Source organism: Biomphalaria glabrata, chromosome 12 (genome assembly GCF_947242115.1).
Source record: "Biomphalaria glabrata chromosome 12, xgBioGlab47.1, whole genome shotgun sequence".
NCBI classification, from domain to species: domain Eukaryota; kingdom Metazoa; phylum Mollusca; class Gastropoda; family Planorbidae; genus Biomphalaria; species Biomphalaria glabrata.
The window spans coordinates 30,927,401-30,951,631 of record NC_074722.1 but is presented as its reverse complement, the minus strand read 5'-3'; the positions used below and the strand labels follow the sequence as shown (position 1 = coordinate 30,951,631).

Genomic DNA, 24,231 nt, shown 5'->3' with positions numbered 1-24,231 from the left:
TCCCCTTTACAGGTCATTAAGGTCTGACAATATGCACATTTTTATGTCTGAAAAATATAAAAAGATATAATAATCAAAGGGTAAACCACTGTAAAGAGGATACAATGTTTTTGTTTGGTCCAGAAGGCTTCTTATGGTTGTTTGTCAAATGTTTCACATGTTTTGGCTGTTCCTTCAGAGTTGAAGATAATGTACTTCCTGGTCCGAACCTCCTGCAGGACGACGGGGGATGGCAGCGGGCATGGTAGGAACCCCTTGACCATCGCGACCACTGCGTCTTTGCCATTGCACATACATATATGTTAGTTTTCAATTTTCTTATATTTTTTATCTTTGGTTAAACTTTGCTCTATAACTGGAGGCTTATATTAAGCGTTTTCCACTAGTCGTGTCTTATGACGTCATCAGTGAGAATGGCTCCAAGTGCTTTATATTCGACTTTCTCTGTGTAATATCTCACCATGACACAACACTATCCGTCTGTTTCTCTTCTTTTCAGACTACGAGACGTACTTTGGTGTCATCCAACTCCTCGGCATCGTCATTTCACCAATTGTGGGAGTGCTGATAGACAGACATTACCCCAGGGAACTAGGTAAGTAGAGCGTACCTGTAGAGGGATTACCCCAGGGAACTAAGTAAGTAGGGCGTGCAGATAGACACTATACAAAAACGGAATAAATAGGACTCATCAGTAGACATTACCCCAGGGAATTGGGTAAATAGGGTTTACTGAAAGTAGACCTTGCTTTTAATGATTTAACTATATGGAATTTAGCTCTGGCGATATGAAGAGAGAGTAATCCTTGAAGGATTATGGGCACGACATGGCCTAAATTGTGCCGATATGCCAAAAACTCAAAACTGAAACTCGTACTGAAAGACACTACCCCAAGGAACTAGATAAGTAGGGCGTACTGAAAGACACTACCCCAAGGAACTAGATAAGTAGGGCGTACTGAAAGACACTACCCCAAGGAACTAGATAAGTAGGGCGTACTGAAAGACACTACCCCAAGGAACTAGATAAGTAGGGCGTACTGAAAGACACTACCCCAAGGAACTAGATAAGTAGGGCGTACTGAAAGACACTACCCCAAGGAACTAGATAAGTAGGGCGTACTGAAAGACACTACCCCAAGGAACTAGATAAGTAGGGCGTACTGAAAGACACTATCCCAACGGAACTAGGTAAGAAGGGCGTACTGAAAGACACTACCCCACGGAACTAGGTAAGTAAGGTGTACTGAAAGACACTACCCCAACGGAACTAGGTAAGAAGGGCGTACTGAAAGACACTACCCCACGGAACTAGGTAAGTAGGGTGTACTGAAAGACACTACCCCACGGAACTAGATAAGTAGGGTGTACTGAAAGAAACTACCCCACGGAACTAGATAAGTAGGGTGTACTGAAAGACACTACCCCAAGGAACTAGGTAAGTAGGGTGTACTGAAAGACACTACCCCAACGGAACTAGGTAAGTAGGGTGTACTGAAAGACACTACCCGACGGAACTAGGTAAGTAGCTGTCTACACTAAGACGGCTTTGTCTTAGCTGCAGACTTCTGTTCTGAAATAAAACTTTTAAAGGTGTGACTATGCTATTTATAAAATAACATCTAAAACTATCCTAAAAAGAAATTAAGCCAATCAGACCCTAACACCCACTCGAATGCTGACGAGTTCCCTTAAGGGAAAGACTTAACCCTAATACCCATAATATCTTTCATCTATTTGTATGAGGTCTAAGCCAAACAACAAGGTTTCATGGTAGAGGTGGGTGTTTGAAACCGACAACCAAAAGATTGATTTTTTCTCTTTTGTTACCTTTTTTTAGTAGTTTTTTTTTCTTCAATTTCTTGTGATGCCAATTACTATTTAACTAGATCTAGTTTAGTATTGCCTCCAGCCTGCGCAAAGTATTTTTAAAGTGATAATTGGCTCGCGTAAACCAATACCACTCTTTAAACTTAAATACAGTCCACAGTGGCACAGAAGTATGAGGCGGCTGTTAACAGCAGAATGCCGTAGGTTTGATAACGGACAATGGTTATGCTTGCCTCGGATGTGGCAAACTATGTAGGTCACAGCCGGGGCTGCGTATCCACGGGAAATACTGCATTCCTCGTTAATCTTCGGACTCGAAGTCAAGCCTTATTATTAGATCTAGTTTTTTTTCATCGTTACATCAATAATATCAATCTAGTAAAATGTTACTTTCAATACACATAATTTTTGTATTTGGAAGAAAATCTCGACAAATGTCAATGTTATCTCCTATTTATTTGTGTCATGATTTTCTTGTAAGGAGAGCCTTGTATTGTCCCCACAATCATAAGACATGCGTGGATTTAGAGGTGCCTATACATCTATTGAACACACTACTATGATACAATAAAGTAACCCAGCGCTGAACTTAATTTTCTTGAGTTTAATGTTTTTAAACTCAATTCATTAAAATAGCAATTTCCAAATAGTAATTACTTGTACATTTAAAGCTTCAATAGATTTGTATAATTTAAAATATACAAAGTTACGGTACATATGATCCATTACAGAAAAAAAAAATCAAATACAGAATACTTGTAACAAAGGCTAGTTGAAACAATGACCAACGACTATCGACTGCGAACAATGTAATGACCAACTGTGAACAATGGCTAGCAACTTCGATTGCTAGCGTTACGCTGCTAATATATTTCCGTACGAATACTTTTTCTTGATCCTTTACGTCAGTGTTTCCCAAACTATGTTTCGCGGAACCCTAGTGTTCCTCGACGCCTGAATAGCTGTTCCACAAACTACTGGAATTATTAACTAGTAGGCCACCACGTGAATTAATCACTCCTAAAAAAACAAGCAAAGTTTTCCGTTATATAGTCAGAATGTGTGAAGTGTTCCGTCAATGATAGTAGATTCTACCAGCCTTCTGATCTACGTCACGTTTACGGAAATCGAGGTTATTTTCCCACGCACGCTCATTGTGACCTAATAGCTCTGACTCATTTGTATAGAGTTCTTTGATCGAAACATTCCATACAGAATGTGAGCTATGGCGCTCCATATCCTTTATGCGTGCTGGATTTACCTGTACATAAGCTAGAGTTTAGGACCCCCGGTTGCCTTAGTAACTCAAATAAACGTGTTGAAGAAAAAAGCAAAGAAATAATTTGCATTATATTGATTAAAACCTTGTTGGTGACGGCCGTTGACTTGTAGCACCAAACTGCTGGTACACAGCTAAACAGCTGTAGGCGTATTATATTTAAACTTGTAAAGCTTGAAAAAACTGAAAGACTTTTTTGGTCAACAAAACTAATCATAACTTTTATTACAATTTAGACTAATTCAACTTGAGAGGAAATAAAATAAAGGAGGTAGAGTTTAGAGTTAGAAATAAAAAAAAAATAAAATAAAATCTAACTCACTACAAAAACACGTCTTTTCGTTGTGGCATTCTTGACTCTTCTAGCGAACCCAAGACAACTTACGACAGTCCCACTTATCTTGCATCATTCACACTTCATAGCCACCAACTAATCTCTAACTTCTTCTCATCATCACCATAGAAACTCTCTCTCTCTCTCCATAACACTTTCATGTCTAAATCTTGTCCTGCTTTTAAAATGTCATTAAGACGACTGCAAACATTTTTTAGTTCTGTTTTCTTAAAATCTGTGTGGAGAAAATATATCTTAACTTATATGACATATTTTCTAAATCACTTCATAGAATGAAATAAAACAAATGATGTAATCATAAAATAAAACATCAATAGACGTGTTTCTGTGATTTTTAAAAAATATTATGATTCCACGGAATTGGTCAAAACTGATCTCATGTATGTCCAGGAAACTCGTATACGAGTTCAAAAAGGGGTCATGTTACATCAACTGTTGCAATGAATTATGTTTTAAATACCCGACAGCAAAGAAACAGACTCCAATCTGCCGGGGAAGACAAGAGAGTTGATAGACTTATATTAAGTTACAGAAGGACGTTTCCATATCAGACTGCATTATATCATTAATATTATCACACAGAGTTATCTATTCACTTCTATAATCCTTCCATTGTTTCAATTTGAGAACGGCAAATTAAAATAGTAAAGAAAGATAACACATGCAGGATCTACAGCACTTAAGAGTTGTCTTCTCATGTCTTTTGTCTCTTCGAGCTGATCCCACTGACCTTTGATCAAAATTAAAAGCATAAGAAAGTAGATGAATGACATACACTAAGACTATCAGTGGTTGACAATTTAAGAATGGGTCAGCGGGAATGGAAAGAGACAAATGAAGATATTGCACTGTTCCCTTGAAATTCAGACCCTAGACATTCACCTGAATCAGCTTTTGCGCTAAATGGTGAGCTGATTGTTATGAAAACAGGTTCCTGACGTCCTACTTGCTTTTATAAACGCCACAATTAAGGAATCTAAATAATTCTTGTACGTTTAACCCTTTCACTAGAAGTAGTTTTAACTTTTAACAAAGGAATATGACAAAACCTTTTCTCACTTGCTTGTGTAGAGAAATGGGAAAGTCTTGTTTGAAAAGATTTAACATGCACTTACATTTCATATGCAAACAACCCATTGCAATTACTTGTTATGAAAAACACGAAATCTGTTTTCCACTCATCATTAGAAATATTAGTAACAAAGTCAGAGTAAATGTCCTTTAGGGAGCATACAAATTTCTTCCAATGAGATTTTATATACATCTCCTATTACCTTGCCCATGCTAAACCAGCGGATGCATCAAAATACATGTATCTTGTTTCTTATTCTTCGCGTACTTTTTGGATTATCTCTGATAAGATTGAACTCATAGATTTAGTTTAGTTACAAATATTATTGCTATGCATCGCCATCCCTTCCACATGATTTCTCGTATCTCTTCCCCCTCTCTCATCGCCTCTTATGTTCCTCTCCTTCACATCTCTTCTCCCTTTTCCTCAATCATCTCCTCTTCCTTCTCTCATCTATCCTCTACTCTTGTTCTATCCTCTACCCTTTTCTCTTTCACCTAATCACCTTGCTACCGTCACCTCTTCTTTCTAGCCCCTCACTTCAGTCTCTTATTTCCTTTACCCTATTTCCCCTCCCTGCCTCCCTTCCTTGTCTCCTCTACCTCTCTACTACCCCTCCCCGCCCCTAATACAAACTAGCTATGAAAACAAAGGACGTAGCTCCGTCGATTCTCAAACCATTAACCTCAATTCTCCACTGTAGGTACCAGTCCAGCCACGCAGCAGATGCAGAGAATCATTCCAGCCATTTTAGTGACGTCGGCTCTGGCCGTGACGGAGATAGCCATCGACATGATTCCAGGGGCGGCCCCCAAAGCCATCTCCACCCTTATCAACATCCTGCATAAAGTCTTCACCCACACCACAATGTGCGCCTTCGTCATGCATGTGTAAGTACATTTGTTATTTTTGAGCGGGGGAGGGGGATCTATACAGTGTTTCAAACAACATTTCAGGAATATCGTTTTGTATAATCACATGTCTTGGATATCTTTTCTATTTCAACATGTAATATGGATTTAAATGAACCAGTTCCTTTGAAGCGATAAGGTCAAAGGAGCCTTTGAAGATATATCTCGTGGGTTCTGTTGAAGAAGGGCATTAATTAACTAGCCACTAATTTGACTGGCTTGATTTATATTAAGTTATTATCACACGAGTTCGCTTTTAATTCTTCTTCTTATCTTATATGATACAGACGTTACTTCAAAAAAGAAGATGATTACGTCCTACGCGTCATGCATTTAGTCATGCATGTTAACCAATGAATTAAACTCTGCCAAGTCACTGGTTTTCCTGGCTAGCTCAGGCAACCCATTCCATGCTCTAATAGCACTATGGAAGAAGGAGTCTTTGTATAAATTTGTCCTAGCATATCGAACGAGGATTGTGCCTTTATTTTTGTGTTTTTCTGGGTATTTTATTAAATTTTGTTTTTGTATTTGAAGATTATGGTTCAGTGTTTTATGTATAATTGTTACTTTACTTTTAAGTCTTCTATTCTGAATGCTTTCTAAATTTAGTGATTTTACTAAAGGTGTTACTCTAATCAAATGTGAATATTCGTTTGTTATGAATCTGACTGCTCTATTTTGTGTCTGTTCCAGTTTCTTAATGTTTTCTTGAGTTGAGGGGGTCCCGAACAGAGGATGCATATTCTATTATTATTATTACCTTCATACGAGACCGAATTTTTGTTTGTGAAGTTCTATGTTACTTGAGATGTAGTGCTTTTTATAAATCCAAAAGTATTATATGTCAGTTCTAAATATGATATTCGCATGAGTAGAGGATTAAATTGAAATATAATTATTAGCTTATTTTTATTGTTCTTATTATTCCTAACAAAATGTTTGTGACAATTTTTGGAGAAACCAAAAAAAAAAAAAGGAGAAGCCCGTAATTAAAACTGGTCTTGCCTAAAGGCAAATCCTGAATCGCCCCTGCTTTTGTTTACATCTTAAATTTATCATTGTTGTGCTTTTAATGTGGACTTAGAAATGCAACATAAGATGGTATACACAAACTCTTGTTTTTCTCAGTTACTCTCTCTCTCTCTCTCTCTCTCTCTTTCTCTTTCTCTTTATATACTATAAAGTAGAATGTAAGGCGTATGTATGTATGTATGTATGTATGTATGTATGTATGTATGTATGTATGTATGTATGTATGTATGTATGTATGTATGTATGTATGTATGTATGTATGTGCCGAATAGAAATCAAAACCGTTTGACCAATCCTGATAAAACTCGGCGTAAATGTTCCTTGGGTACTAACTTAGGCCGTAGTGTATGTATTGTAGCCCTAAAACAAACTTAAGACCCTCAAAAAAAAGTTGACCAACTCTATGAAAGCGTTATAACTTCATCGATCTAGGCCATGTTTACCATGTTTACATGAGAAAAGATCGAAAGGATTTAGATCTAGATCTAATTTTAAGAACTACACTTTGCTTAGAGAGTTTTTTACTTTGACACATGAAGATTACAAAATATAGTCTATTGATTTCATTATTTAATATAATTAAGCCTCAAATTTGTGTTTCAAAAGCATTTTTACATAAATTCGTTCCTTATATCTGCGAATTTAGAATTCCTGACGTACATTTTTTCATTAGACATTACGCGAAAGGTTACACATCTCTTATTCCTAGGTCTAAAACTCTAATTCAACTCTAAGATGATAGAACTTCTCTTCGCAAAGCTAGTTTTATACTTTAACACATGAACATACTAATTATAGTCCATTCATTTAATATTTTAATTTGTATTTTATTTTTTATTTTTGTGTCTTTCTGAGTATCTTATTAGATTTTTTTTTTGTATTTGAAGATTATGGTTAAATGTTTTATTTATAACCCAGCCCTTAGTCTGTGGGACCGTTGGGGCACCATACAAGAACTGTCAACCGTCTTTCTCCATTCCTCTGTGTCCTTTGCCTTTGATAGAAAATTCGTTCACTGACAGGCCTGTCCATTCCTTAATGTTGTCTTCCCATCACTCTCCTCTGGCTTCCTCACCAGCCTTCAAATCAAAAACTTGTATTCTTCTTTCCCCCAGAAAAAAAAGAGTTCTAAACGCTCTCTTGTGTGTGTTTCTTTTCTTGTACTCTTTTTCCGAATTCCTCCATTCTTGTTGCCTGTTCGCGTCTACAAAGCTTCGTATCGATTCTATCATAATAGTATTTGATGCCATTTTGGGGGAGGCTTTTTGTCATATTGGCCATGTGTTCCCAGCACAAATGAAATCGAGTCTTTGTCTTCCCCGCCCCCAGTCCAAGTAATGCCAGTTTGATTTGATCCTAGAGTACCCGGCTTTTGTCATGAAAGAAAGACGAAAGGTGGGGGGGGGGGGGGGTAGGGTGGCGGTGTGTACTCACTGGACATCCTCTTTTTTTTTATTGTTCAAATGGTTCTCAAACGATTCACATACGTCTCGGCTTGAAAAGTTTACAACAACTAATATTTTTTCTTAACATTGATAACCTTTTTTAGCGCTCAAAAATGAAGTTATTATTTCAATATCGAGGATTAGACACAATTTCTTTACAATACTAACTATTAAATTAAAATTGTAATTTTTAAAACATCACTGTACATTTTTATATCGCAGAGTTAGCGAGGAAGAAAAATACAATATGGTTTAGAGTCTTTATTAACACATTGTATTGTTACAAAATTTTTATGAACTCACTCCGTCAGTCTGTCTGTTACAAAGTGTGGACACGTTCTTTGTCCCAAGTTGAAACTTTACACATTTATGCATTGGCATAGACAAGACATGAATCAATAAAAAAGAAACCAATCACACAATTCTAATTATTTTGTTTAATAGCGACAAGGTAACTAATCCTTTAGTATTGATATGCGTGGCTAAATTTGTTGGATTTAGTCCACTTAAATAATTACGTTTTCTCCAATCAAATTGATCCATTAAACAATTACTTATTGTACCAAACAAAACATGAATCAATAAACAGAAATACTCAAATTGTCAATTATTGTTAATTAATTATTTAACTTGATATCGAATAAGGGAAATACTTTCTACATTATGTTAGATTTAATTTGAAGGACGGAGTTCTTCACCTTTTAATAAGCTTTTTTTTTTCTTATTAAAAAAGAATTTTCATATATTGCTGATTTCCACCACTCCAATCCATCTCTTTTGTGTTCCTCCTTTAGCTGTTGAAATAATAACAGAACTGGTTGACGGTCAAGCATTATCAATGTATACCAAGAATGGTGTATTTTTTGACAGGTCGGAATTTTATAATAGATGCAATACTTTGAATCTGATATAAGCACTACTTGATAAAGACTTAAAGTTGTTGTTTTCAGCAATTAATTACTTTGATCAGTTAATGCGAACACGATGTACGCACATACACTTTATATAACAATCAGTAGTGTTCAATAAGTCAAGTATGTTAAAAGTGCTTCTTTATATGCAAATTATAGGCTTGTAAATTATAGGTAGTGGTCGCAGTGCTTAAGCGCTAGGCTTCCAAACCTGGGGTCTTGGATTCAAATCTCGGTGAAGACTGGGATTTTGAATTTCGGGATCCTTAGGGCGTCTCTAAGTCCACCCAGCTGTAATGGGTATCAGACATTAGTTAAGGAAACGTAATGGCGGTTTGTCGTAGTGCTGGCCACATGACACCCTGGTTAAACGTGAGCCACAGAATAAGATGAACTTTACATCATCTGCCCTATAAATAGCAAGATCTGAAAGGGAACTTTACTTTTAATTATATTTAGAGATTATATTACCAGTTTCATCGGTGCATAGATTCAAGTATAAATGCTTCGTAATAGATTCTGATAAACTAAATCCTTTTATAAAATTCAATATTTCCTTCAGGAGGAAGCGATACAATAAGATATGTATTTCATCTGGAAATTTGCCCACCGGCTGTAGTTTTGTTATTAAAGGTTTGAGTTTGTAGAGTCCATGCCATGCCTTATATTTCGAGCACTCAATGTTTAATTGTATTGCAATGCACAATATTCACTTCGTAGAGAACTTCCAAACGAGGCTGGGCTGTTTCTTTTTTTTTATAAAAGAATAGTGTAACTCACTCCGTCTGTCTGTCTGTCAGGATTCTTGTACATCTTTTTCTCCCAATTCCCGTTTAAGGATAAAGTAAAAACTTCGCACAATTATTCATTTTCGATGGCGACATATTCATCATAAAAAAACAACAACAGATTTTTTAATTAATTACTAGAAATTAATTAATTAATTGATCTTTATACAGAAAAAAGGGAAATAAATCTTTCAGTATTATGATAAATGGCAGTAATTGATTGGTTCTCTCCTTTAAGTAATCTTTGTTGTTTTGTTTTAAAAGTAATTTCATATTTTACTTGTAACCTTGCTGGTAATTCCAAAACAACGTTAACACAAAGAACGTTCGCGTTGGTACACTCATTGGATCATAAAGATAAAAGTTGAACAGTTTTTCAATGGCAGAAATAGGGCCTACAGTAAATTAAATGATGAGGTCATCTTTCCATCGATAGAGAGTTAGAGACTATTGTCTTGACTCAAGACTATTTCAAAGTGGCACCAGAGCAATTTTCCATAGGTGTCAATGATTCTGTCCAGTTCCTGTGTTATTGTTATATTAGATAATGTCACTTTGGTCCAGTTTCTTAAATCAATGGTAAAGCACGGACTCAATTATTGTACACAGTATCCAGTTAGTGTACAAAAAATGACATCTCCCCAGTAGGTTTGTAACGATTTTTATATACTGTCTCTCTCTCTCTCTCAATTTCTCTCTCCGCTCTCTCTCTCTTTCTCTCGCTATATCAACCTCTCTATCTCCCTCTCAATGCACCTCTCTCTCTCTCTCTCGCTATATCAACCTCTCTATCTTCCTCTCAATGCACCTCTCTCTCTCTCTCTCTCGCTATATCAAACTCTATCTCCCTCTCAATGCACCCTCTCTCTCTCTTTCTCTCGCTATATCAACCTCTCTATCTCCCCTCTCAATGCACCCACTCTCTCTCTTTCTGTCGCTATATCAACCTCTCTATCTCCCCTCTCAATGCACCCTCTCTCTCTCTTTCTCTCGCTATATCAACCTTTCTATCTCCCCTCTCAATGCACCCACTCTCTCTCTTTCTCTCGCTATATCAACCTCTCTATCTCCCCTCTCAATGCACCCTCTCTCTCTCTCTCGCTATATCAACCTCTCTATCTCCCCTCTCAATGCACCCTCTCTCTCTCTCTCGCTATATCAACCTCTCTATCTCTCCTCTCAATGCACCCTCTCTCTCTCTCTCTCTCGCTATATCAACCTCTCTATCTCCCCTCTCAATGCACCCTCTCTCTCTCTCTCGCTATATCAACCTCTCTATCTCCCCTCTCAATGCACCCTCTCTCTCTCTCTCGCTATATCAACCTCTCTATCTCCCCTCTCAATGCACCCTCTCTCTCTCTCTCTCTCGCTATATCAACCTCTCTATCTCCCCTCTCAATGCACCCTCTCTCTCTCTCTCGCTATATCAACCTCTCTATCTCCCCTCTCAATGCACCCTCTCTCTCTCTCTCGCTATATCAACCTCTCTATCTCCCCTCTCAATGCACCCTCTCTCTCTCTTTCTCTCGCTATATCAACCTCTCTATCTCCCCTCTCAATGCACCCTCTCTCTCTCTTTCTCTCGCTATATCAACCTTTCTATCTCCCCTCTCAATGCACCCACTCTTTCTCTTTCTCTCGCTATATCAACCTCTCTATCTCCCCTCTCAATGCACCCTCTCTCTCTCTTTCTCTCGCTATATCAACCTCTCTATCTCCCCTCTCGATGCACCCTCTCTCTCTCTTTCTCTCGCTATATCAACCTCTCTATCTCCCCTCTCAATGCACCCACTCTCTCTCTCTCTCTCGCTATATCAACCTCTCTATCTCCCCTCTCAATGCACCCTCTCTCTCTCTCTCTCTCTTATGTTGGATGTAGGAAAAAGATGTGCCAAGGAGAGGGACTAAATACTGCTCACAGTTGTATAGGTTTGAAACTTCGAGAGATCCAGAGTTACTAAAGTCCCTGCAGTAAACAACACTTCGCTCGTAATTAGTATCAACGGTGAAATACCTAAAAGAAGGAAAATCAGCCGGAGGTGCCAACATTCCTGGTGAACTTCTGCTGGCTGGAAGAGAAACCTTGATAAACGCACTTTTTAAGACTTGTAACAAGATTCGGCAGTCATGTGAATGCCCCCCCCCCCATTTCATCATTTCCCTGGCAAAGAAAGGCGATTTTCAACTCTGCCATACCTACTGCACTATCAGCTTCATAAACAATCAAAGCAGAGTCCTGTTCAAAATGATACTATGCAGTTCTAAACAGATATCAGACGAAGTTATATCAGAGGAACAAGAGGGTTTCGGACAAGGTCACTGCACAACAGAACGAATCCTGAACCGCAGATAACTCTGCGAGAAATGCTTTTCAACCCAAGAGAAATTCTTTCATGTCTTTTACCTTTTACCTATCCCTTAGTCTGTTGGACCTTTTGGGCACCACCCAAGACTCGTCGACCGTCCTTCTCCATTCCTCTCTGCTGTCCCTCATCCTAGCCAAAACCTCCTTCAGTGGCATGCCGTCCATTCTTTTCTGTTGTCTTCCCATCTCTTTCTCTGATTGCTTCTTCTTCTTCTTTTTCATGGTACTGTTCCCTGAAGGAAGGTCTTTGTTGATTTGGATAAAGCATTCAACAGAGTCTTTGCGACAATGGCAAGGTATAGACTCATTTTGTAACCCAGACCCAGACCGCACTTTTAATGACTATTCATTAGAGACCCCAAAGTACATTAAGTTTTGAAAGATTATATATGAACGTGTAGTTGTGAGTCTTTAGCTATGAAGAACACGCAGATATGTAAATACATGCACACATTCTGTAATATAAACCGAGTGGAATCACTTGGCTTTCCAATGTCTCTTCTGTTAGTTCTTGCCCCTCTGCTTGATGAGGAGAGGGTAGACGTCATGGAAATATGTGAAATACATATTATTGTCTATGGCCTTAAAATAAGTTATATCTTTATGATATTTATATAAGATAGCTAAATGTTTGCATATTTGTCATATCTCAACTTTTTCTGTTATATAATTCTTATTTTAAAGTAAGTAGTAAAGACTATAAAATAGTAATATATATTTATTTTATATATTTTATTATAATTAATGTTTTATAGGTGTGAATATTATGATATAAGTGTGTTTAACATTTTGGAGCCTCCCTAGGCTTAAATTGTTCCTATGTTTACATTGAGATGTCTGATTTTAAAACAACTTTATACGACATCTAAATTTTTATAGGTCAGTAATGATGTCTAACTGACACTCTTGTTACGTCCTGTCCTGAGACTCTCTTTAGCAACACATCAACTCGGTGTTACGTGCTCATCGTAGTGTGAATATGGAATGGTGCGAATGCGTGCTGAAGGAAGAACCCAAAATGGAGGGATACAAACAAAATAGTGTTCACAATGTCAATTTTCAAATTAAGATTCTATCATTTCTACAACCATAATTTGGCCGTTGGTGTTAATGTGTTGTTAAAGAGAGTCTCATCACGTGACAAGACGTAACAACCGCCCATGTTAAAGGACGACTATGTCCTTAATGTAAAGGATTAGTATGGACGAAATATCCCATTGTACATCTTGACCGAGACCATATTACTGAGGTCCTCGAATGTCCCTTCAGGTCTCTATCCACCCCTCAGCCAAATTAATACTAGGTCGATAGTTCTTAATATTATAGTTTTCTTTGTAAATTAATTCAAACCTAGATGGGAAGCGTGGTCGAGAGGCTAAGTGCGCTTAAACTTGGCTTGGTTACCTAGAAGGGGGCTCGAGGTTCTACACCCGACTCGGGCAGAGTTGTGTTTACTGAGCGTCCAAAGGCAACACGGAAAACCAACTCCTAGATACCCACCTCCCCCCCCCACTGTTCCACAAATGTGATTGGACCATAGCGCTCTGAGTATGCTATAAGCATGAAAGTAGTGCTATATAAAAGCTATAAATATAAATATGTGATTTCACTTAATCATAACTCAAAACGTAAAATTTGCATTTGTTGCACAACTTTATCTGTAGAAACAAAACTTTGGAAAAGGAAAATGTTCTGAGCTTCCATCTCTTTCGAAATTGAAACTAGAGTTGAAGATGAGCCTGAACCAAACATTTGAAGAGACTCTTGACTTTGTTCCGACTAGGTCTTTAACTCCTTCTTCTCCGTAATTACTTTTCTCGTTCCGATAGAATTATTCCTTTTGTTCATTTGAATTTCTCTATCCTTTTAGGATTAAACTTTAATACTTTTTTGTGTTAGTTATCAGAAAATGTTATACTTGGTATCAAATCATAGGGGAATGCATGCTCTGTTTTATGCAACACAAATTAATGTTTAAAAATCCAAAAAATTAATTTATTTTAATGGGGTCAATTCAACGTTGGCATCGTCAATTAAGAGAGAAAGAGTTAACTCTTTGTACGCGTGGACAAACATCCCTAACACAAGTACATGCCAGTACTGGAGTAGTTTATTGAAATATCCTAAAATGAGAAACTTAAACCAATGTCTTAACAAGGACACCACAAAAAATCTGGATTACAAAAACATCCCAATTTAGCATCCTGATTTTATAGGTTAGTGTACAGGATTTGTTGACCATCCGTCCTCCTGTCAGGCAGAATGTGGATTCAATGCCATTATGAAAGTCAAAAGAAAAGAAAACACTATAAATTAGCACTCGATTCTACTCGCAAATTTGAGCCGGACATAAATACACTCATCAAAATGAATTTTTCATTTTATTTTAAACCAAATCTATAATTTGAAGAATTACTCATTATGTTTCGTTTTTTTTGTATTTTTTCAATTGTAATACTTATACTAAGCATTTATGTATTTGTTTTTCATTTGTGTTGTCCGTGAAAAGATTTGGACTATATAGAGAGTTCATGGGTCACACAAGTTTTGAAACCAGTTCTAGTGTTAGATACATGAAATTTTTCATTTTCTAAATACAAAATATTGACAGGAGGAGGTGTTGGTGACGGTCGTTGACGTGTAGCACCAAACTGCTGGTAGACAATTGAACCGCTGTAGGCGTAGTATATTTTAACTTATAAAACTTGAAACGACTTGAATAACTTCATTGTGAACAGTACTAAATGTAACTTTTATTACAAAATAGACAGTTGAACTTAATATTAAATAACATACATGTAGTAGAGTTTAGTAATACTATAAAATGGTATTTAAACAAAATCTAAGTGACTACAAAAATGCGACTTTGCTCTCTGACATTCTGGGCTCGCCTGGCAGTCCCACTTATCTTGCATCATTCACACTGGGTATCCACCAACCAATACCTTCTTCTCACTGTTACCATAGAGAATGGAATCATATACAATAGAAGTGTGATGGCAGAATATCTATGCATTTTGAGGGTTAAGTTTACATTTAGCAGATATTTGTTTAACTTAAATAAGGTGTCCTTATATGCTTCTAGTCGCTAGCACGTACTGGATAACGATTGGGGCAATAGATTGATTTAGCATATATTTGTTCAACTTAAATAATGTGCCCTTATATGCTTCTAGCATATAGACTAATATAGAGGATTGAGATGTAGTAAATGGATTTATTTATTAAGTTTAGATTTAGCAGATAACTGTTCAACTTAAATAAGGTGTCCCTGGGCCTATATAATTCTAGCATATACACTTATATGAGGGATTCGGGATATACTACCAGATTTATGTATTGAGTTTAGATTTAGCAGATATTTGTTCAACTTAAATAAGGTGTCCGTATATGCTTCAATGCCTAGTTGTGGGGTGTAAAGCTTTCAAAACTCAAATTCCATCAAGTTCACTTGAAATTGATGGAAAGTAAAGGAAATAGATTTCAGAATTCACCTTCCTAAGATTTTTACACTATATAAGGTAAAATGTCGTAACCCATCAATTGTTACATATTCTCCAGCAAAGGAGGAAGTCATAAGAGAATACTTACTATAAATTTTTGTCGAGGCGTTTATAAATAGCTGTGTATAATATTTGTATAATAGTTTGTACAATTATGTATATCAAGAGAAAAATGCACAAACTATTTTCGTAATATCAAAATAAATAAAAAGTTTTATTTTTTTTAAACATTAAGTAGTGATTTTAAGCTGGACCGTAACTTTGTAATATTAAAGTTTGTTTATATATTTTTGAAATTTACAGTTTTTTATATACTTTTATTCTTGCATAAAGTTTAGAGCTAATTATGGAAGCTCTTTTTAAATAAGGGGCACATTTCATATCATGGTAATAAGCTGAGTTACTAATTTAAATATTCTAAGATTTAAGCTTCTCCAACTTCACTGCCCACGAGGGTGTCATGTAGCCAGCACAACGACCAACCGCCTTTACTTTTCCCAACTAATGTGAGGTACCCATTAAAGCTGGGTGCAATCAGAGGCGCCCTAAGATCTCGAAATTAAAAATCCCAGGATTCGAATCCCGGACCTCGGCTCGGAAAACAAGCGCCTTATCTCTCAGCCTACACAATTTTACAGCCTACACCCTTTTAGAGCCTACACCATTTAACAGCCTACACCAACAGCCTAAACCATTTTACACCCTACATTATTTAACAGCCTGCACCATTTAACAGCCTACACCAGGGGTGGGCAACATTTCTGTATCGAGGACCGCATTAAAAAAAGTTTAGGAATGGCGGGCCGCATATATATCTAAGAAAGATAAGCTTGCTGTGTAGAATGTCTTTTAATTCATATATACACTGTATTACGAAATTTTTTAATTGCTGTTTGTGACAAGTCGGATTAAGATATTGGCCGTTTTGGGTGTCTAGGGGATTTTATAGTTTGAGAATCCTTACTTGCACATATAAACTACAAGCACAGCGTTATAATGCAGGCAACAAATGCTATATTTAGATGTAAACTTATGTACAGTTTATTATACAACATAAGATAATGAAAGGTGAAATGCTGTACAGTTGCTAGTATGGAATCTAGCGTATTTACATATATAGGACTATCATCATCAGATATTAGAACCAAGTGGTCTGAGTGTCATTAGGCTGGTTGCTTAGCTTTTGGTTCTGTGCTGCACTGGTGAGACGGGTGTGGCTGGTACTGATGCTGTCTGCTAGTGGGCTGGCGTAGTAGATCCAGGCTCCGATTGCAGTCCAACTTGTATGGTTGCAGAGCTAAGCTGCGTCTACCAATCAGTTAAGCCAGTGACGAGTCTGTGGCTAGCGTTGTTACTTGGACTCTTGAAGGATGAGTAGGACTGATGTCTACAGATCTGGTGCCAGAGCCCCATGTCCAGGCCTGGTGGTTGGATAAAAGCCTTTCTAACCATCAACGGGATAATGGCGCCTACGGCGCCGATTCCCTACTGGACTTCATCGAAGGTGCCAGCAAATCTGTTATCAGCTTTAGGTTGCTAAGATTTCAGGCGGATGTAGCCTATAGATAAAAGCTGCAACGATATGATGTATACGTCGGTTTAGCCATAATGATGACATTGGGAGGTAGATGCCTTTCCGTGAAGGGCATCTTCAGTCTTATGTAGAGAAACTATAAGCTAGTTTCTTAAATATCAAAGGGAACTAACAAATGAATAAAGTGTCCCATCAAGGGAGATAACAATAATAATGGGGACTCCCATAAAGGGAAATAACAAACAGTAGTAAGTGACATATGATAAGTAATACAGGTGACGTTCACCCATCACGGTGAGTAGCAAGTACCTACATCGCTTAGATAAATGAGATGAAAGGGGAAGGGGAGATCAACGTCTGATACTCGCCCATGCTCTCACATAAGTAAACATAGAGCATAAGTAAATACATACTCAGTAATAAGACATGTTTACATAAATGTTTGGATAATTCCCTGCCAAGGAATTAATCAATGATGCTACTTTGAAGGCTCGTGCTGAGCGCTAATATATCAGAGTTTTAACAATAATAGTTAAAGAGCTAAATACATCTGGTAAGAATTGTTAATAAACTCTAGTCCAGCTGGTTTGAACATTTAGCCACAAAAGTCATGATATAAAATATAAGTATACAGTAATCTACTTACATTCCCCATGATAAGAATGCACAAATATGTACACAAATAATGTAGTAATAAATGCACAAATATATATATATTACAAAGTAAAATGGTTCTCAAGCACTTTACTAAGTTACATACCACCAATCCAAAGTGAAATAAGGGAATGAAAATAGTCTAGAGCTCAAGCGAGAGATAGATGTGCTCCCTGTGGGCTCTCCAGCGTGAATGAGACCGGACGATGAAGTTTGTCCATATACACGTGGATAGAAAAGGGGGGGGGGTGCGAGTGGCGGGAGATAAGTGCAAAGGTGGTCTAGACTATCTGGCGTCTTTGACAAAGAGATCCTCGCTTGACCGTGACGGCGTTTCCGGGAGATAGACACCGCGCGAAGGCGCGAGTTGAAAGTCTAGGGAGTTCGCCAGGTGGTCAGAGGATAGAAAGGAGGAGGGGGGGGGGTATCAGAGCTCGGCTGGATCAAAGGAGATTATACCTTGATAATGGCTAGTGCTAGACGAACAGCGTTGCCCGAGGCGTTGGGTTGAATGGGCACTTTGAAGTGACCAGCCGCTCCCGGAAGGGGGGGGGGGTCAACGGATGTTTGCCACGATAGATGGAGGGAGTGTACTCTTGTCAAGAGTCTAGTGTGACACGTGTCAAAGTGGGGATAGTAAAATGTGACATCGATGCCAAAGGGGTGGGGTTGGATTGGAGGGGTGGTGGCTGTGTTTTTAGCGCTTGATTGGCTAAATTAATAAAATTGATGATTAATAGCGAGTAAATAAATTAATTAAATGCTTAGACCTGAGTGATACCTCGAGTGAGCTAAAACGGTTCGTCACACTGTTGTCTTTTTATATCACAATATCCCCACAAATATACAGTTCTACTTAATGTGCAGTATTTTACTTTTTACACTCGTGCATAATGTTTTTTAAATGTGAAACTATCTTACTAGTTATTAACCCTGTGACTGCTGTCAAATTACAGTTAGTCAACATTGAACAGTGATTATACTTGTTTAGTTTCCACAAAAGGTACTTGCACACTGAATGAGACAATTTATGTTCCGGAAGTTAAATGTCGGGACGAGCGAAGCCTGCCCTTGTGGAGCATCACCAGAGAATGCTGACCAATGGTGCTTACTAAATCAAGGGACCCAAAGACTATTCGGAGAACTACCTGATCTGGAAGCCACTACGCGGTTCATCTCAGATATAGGATTACTGATCTCAACCCTTCAACATGTAAAATGAGAACGAAGAAGAGGAACTGATGTATGTGTACCCTAATAGTGTGAACAACAGCAAGGGTTTTTTAAATGTGGAAACACAGCTTCTGGCACCCATGAGGCTCCCGTGGTAGTGCTGACTGGAACTTCTCTTTGCTTTAAGTTATGTCCTCTGGAGCTGAATCGGCTTCTCTTAATAAGTGTTGTACTTTTAATCATTTCACTAAAGATAGTTTCACCTTTCAGCAAAGGAAAATGCCAAAAACTATTTATTTTTGGTTTCTTGTAGAAATGGGAGAGCCTGTTTCCAAAAAAAAAATTGATCATGCATTTACATTTCATATGTAAATAATTAATTGCAATAGCAATTATGAAAAAAACGATATTTTGTCTTCCACTCTTCATTAGAAATATTGGTAACAAAGTCACTGTCAATGTCTTTCAAATAACCTATCACTTTCATTCTTGAGATTTTCTATTCTTCTCCTTTGCCTTGCCCATGCTAAGCTAGCGGATACATTGGATTAATTGTTCTTAAATCAGAACTACCTGTGATAAATCTCCTTAGCTCTAGTAAGTCTCATCTCTTTATTTTCGATGTTATTATGTTTAAATTAAATGAATCTTTGTGCAAACTTTCCTGTTTTAAGTTTATGATTCGCAGTCAAAGATCGAGCTCCATCAATTGTTAACTTGCCATCTTGTTGCAAGCCTACCCAACACTCAGTCATTGTGTCTTGAATTGAGTGTATTGATGTATAGCCAATAAGCATAATCTTCGTTTACTTTAAACTTTTTATAATGAGACAGTTTCAATAATTTATATAGATATATTTTTTTATATATGCATTTTTATATCTATATACTGTGGGCACACCTGATTTCTGTAGGTGTCGGCGGGCCGCATAAAACACCTCGGCGGGCGGCATGTGGCCCGCGGGCCGTAATTTGCCCACCCCTGGGCTACATTATTTAAAAGCCTACACCATTTAACAGCCTACACCAACAGCCTACACCATTTAACAGCCTACATCATTTAACAGTCTTCACCATTTAACAGCCTACAACATTTAACAACTTATGAAAATGAAGCGTGCTATATTTCCTATATGCATCTCGACTAATGTGGGGATCTTGCAGTTATTTAGCCTTGTAAGTGATTGACTTGTGAAAGGTTGCCAAGTCCTATGGACTGTGCTATCGAATGGAGTTTAGATATCTTAAGTCGGAAAATCTTGGAAGACAACGGCCACCCGCTCCACCATAACTACGTGAACTTGTCGCGAAGTGGACGACTACTGTCAATCAAGACAAGAACAGAGCGGTACAAAACTCGTTCGTACATCACTCGGTTAGACTTTATCAACACCACCCTTTGATCAGGAAACATGAAAAGGACCAAGATGACTGTGTGTAGTCGCTGATTGAACTCTTTATGTTGTGCCTGTTCTATTGATGTGTATGTTTCTGTTGTGTTGTCTTTATATGAGAAAAGAGTCTTTGTAATCACAACAAATTTCCATAAGGATCAATAAAGCAGTCTTAGTCTTAGTCTTAGTCTTGAATGGAGGTTTATTTTTACCTCCAGTAGTGAAGTTTTGAGCGCGAAAACGAAGTACATTTATCATTGAAATGTCTGCTTTGTCATAAAAAATTCACCATTTTTACAACTATTCACTATTTAGTAGTGAGAAGCAGGGTAGATAGTATGAATAAGAAGGCAATATTTAAACTCCGCATCTGAAGAGCGTCTATACTGATAAGCTTTGTTAAGAAGTGAAGAATACTGGCCACACATTTTGTTGCTAGGCAATGTGGAATATAACGTGGAAGTTCTAAATTTAACCCTTAAAGTGCTGAGCTTTTTTACAATGATTGCTTACCAAATTCCGATGTTTAGAGGCCAAATAACCACACGGGTTAAGGAAAAGTTAATTGACTGATTGACTAACCCCCACTGGCTATATGACACCCTTGTTAACCTTAGGCCACAGAAACAAGATGATCTTTACATCATCTGTCCTATAGACCAGTAGGTCTGAAAGGGAAACTTTACTTTTAGACTTTAGACGTGTAACAGAAGAGACGTGTTATCGTCGTGAGTATATAAACACAGAAAGCTGCAAACAGATAAGATATCGAGTCTTAAAATGCCTCAGATATATGTGTATAGTTGTTAATGAAGATGATTTTAAAAGAATGTATTTAGAACAGCACTTACTGAAGACAAAATTAAGCTTCCTATGTCTAATGTGCATAGAAAAGTCACAAACCAGGCAGTTTATCATTTGATGATATGATCAGAAATCAGTGACTTTGGTGGTTGAGAGGTAAAGAGCTTGGCTTTTGAACTGAGAGGTCCATGGTTCAAATCTCGGTGAAAGCCTGAATTTCGAATTTCGTTTTTGAGACGCCCCTAAGTCAATCCTAGTAAAGGAAGTTGGTCGTTGTGCTGGCACCATGGCACCCTGCTCATCAACCAATGGAAAGGATGATCCGTCCCATAGTTCGCAAGCTCTAAAAGGGGTTACTTTATTCCCATGTATTGGTGACTGTGTGCTGCCAGACACGACATAAAACACTCGATTGCATTATAATTCATTTATCCTTATAACCTGTGCTTTGTTTGTTTTTCTTGTAAAAGAAAAGGTGGCCGGTACTCGGTGATGGATTGCCTAACTTTTAACTACTAATACATTTATTCATAAACGTTAAAATACAAGAAAAGTAATAACTTTTCCCCCCACATTTAAAAACGTGCCGGTACGCCGTACCGGTGCGTAGCGTCACAACAAAAAAAAAAAAAAAGCACTGCTTATAACATGAAGGGATTTAGAATTGATAGTAAGCATGTGTAAACCAGAGGCGGTCTTAGCCATGCGCAGGGACCAGGGGCGTGTGTCAATCACGGGGGCCCCGGGCAAGTGTAGTACGCGGGTCCGTCAGCCGAAAGCGTAGACTATTATTATCGTACTCCGGGGAAGCTGACGGACGCGTTTACTGCCACTTTGGTCTTAATGTTACAAAACACAGTACCTCATGTTGGTACTGTACTATCGGCAGTGTGACTATGTACTTGCTCTGCAGGTAGGACATGATTTTGTCTCCAGTATTCTGATATTGATTAAGTTGCCTTTAATCAAGGTAACTACTGATTTAGAAACATTTTGTATGAAAAAAAAAATAACAAACTAGATTTTAAAAAATTTGCTTTTGCGGGGCTCCTTTGTCATGGAGCCTGGGGCGGTTGCCCCTCTTGTCATCCCCCTGAAGCCGCCTCTGTTGTAAACTTGTTTTTAAAAAGAGTCTTTTTTTAAATTAAAGATTTAATATCAATATTATAATAATATCTCACTTTTTTTATTCACCCTATAAGTAAGCCCCTCTACATAACCGAAAATCATATCTAGCAATGACATATAAAGGGCCCCATAACTCGAGATAGCTTACGGCCTTTTCAATTCTAAATCCGGTCCTGTATTATACTCTCCAAATGTGGGAAGAATTCCATTAAAGAACAGGTCTAGGAAGCACCTCTTAGATTTCAGAGTAGATTTAGTAAACTCTTAAAATTCAGCTGAAATCTACCACCATAGCACTTGATATTGCGAAGGGAAATAATCATAGTAAGAAATTTGATGTAAATATTTGTCTAGATCTTAATAAAGAGTTCCTTTTCTACAATACCTTTTTTTATAATTATTTGAATCTATAAAATTAATTAATTTTTTTTTGGGGGGGGGGGTTTCTAACAAAATAACTGGAATTTAGTTTTCTATTTTATATGTTTAGAAAAAACATTATCTTATTTAACTACAATAAGAAATAACATAATGGCTATAAATATTGTGAGAATTCAAATTTTGTATTTCTGCTTAGGTTTGAGTGTTTATAATTTAATACTTGTGAATTATTAGAACTTACAAATAAAAACCTATATAAAAAAAAAAGAAAGCCCACATTAAGAGGCAAGATGGCACATGAAAAGAGGACTAAGGCCCGAGGATTCCTATGGTGATAAAGCTAAAATTGAATAGCGCAAATTCTGAGGTTTCCTTTAAAAAAAAATAAAAATTGGGGGGGGGGGGGAATATTTATTTTGAGGAACATTTTAAATAATTTTGTGCATGGATTTTGTCATTATTTTCTGGACCTTTGCTGTCATCACTTTCTGGACCTTTGCTTTCATCATTTTCTGGACCCTTGCTGTCATCACTTTATGGACCCTTGTTGTCATCATTTTATGGACCTTTGCTGTCATCATTTTATGAAACTTTGCTGCAGCCTACTCCACGATCATGCTGGAAATCCTGGAATGTGTTTTTGAATCTATTTCCTTCATAAAAATGTTATGAAATTTTCTTTGTATTATTATTAATATAAAATAATATGTTATGTTTTCTTTAAAAAAAAAAAAGCCCAATAAAGAGGTCAATAGCCAAAAAAAGAGGCAATGCACAAAAAAAGAGGCAAAGAAAAGAGGCAAAAGCCCAAGGATTCCTAGGATGTACTAAGCTCGACAACTGAAGTCAAAAGCTAAAAAGCTGAGGTATCCTATTAAAAAGAAAAAAAGAAAAAAATAATAATAATAGCCCCTTCCTTGGAAAGGGCTTCGTGACATAAAAGGAACCGCTGTCCTTAACCAACTAAATCTTTGAAATGTTTTTATGTTCCTCTTTGATCAGCCAACCAAGACTCGTATTATTTTTTACGGACGATTGAATTTAGTACTTAGACACTAAAACAATTGAATATCAGATTGTCTAACCACAAAATGTGCACCTTGATCTAGGCTGTATTAAATTGATATCTATTTGATAATTGCTAGAATCTATTATAATGTTTGGCACTTAATAGCTATCAAGAAAACCCAGATATGAACAATTGAAACTGGAAGTGAAACAAATTACATGGACCCAGCTTTCCAAATGTTTAACTGTTTTTTTTTTAAAGTATGACATATACACAGTGTATAAAGGGGAGAGTACTCGTGAGATTCAAAATTGATTATTGTCTAGGCCAGGGGTTCTCAACCTGTGGGTCGCAACCACCTTGGGGGTCGATTGACGATTTACCTGAGGTCGCCAAAGACCATCGAAAAAATGGATCGTATTTTGTCTGTTCTTCTATTGCTGTGTGTGTGCTGTGTGTGTGTGCGGGGGGGGGGGTCGCGGCAGAGTTGGGTGTTGTAAAAAGGGGTCGCCGAGCCTAAAAGGTTGAGAACCTCTGGTCTAGGCTTTCATAAATATCTATAAGTTTGAAAAATACTATTTTAAAATTTCCGTTTATATCGAAGAAATTTCTAAATCTATAAAATAAAATTAATTTGTATTCTTTGAGCTAATTTGTTTA

General features: G+C 37.3%; 1 protein-coding gene across 2 annotated transcripts in view; it reads left to right on the top strand.

The window, feature by feature from the left end:
• LOC106052962 (equilibrative nucleobase transporter 1-like) overlaps positions 1–24,231 on the top strand; it is a 156,812-nt gene that overhangs the window by 110,171 nt on the left and 22,410 nt on the right. For both annotated transcript variants that reach the window (XM_056007036.1, XM_056007035.1), the window contains exons 7-8: positions 500–595; positions 5,240–5,426. In XM_056007036.1, the coding sequence (XP_055863011.1) occupies positions 500–595; positions 5,240–5,426 (283 nt within the window). The remainder of the gene's footprint in view (positions 1–499; positions 596–5,239; positions 5,427–24,231) is intronic.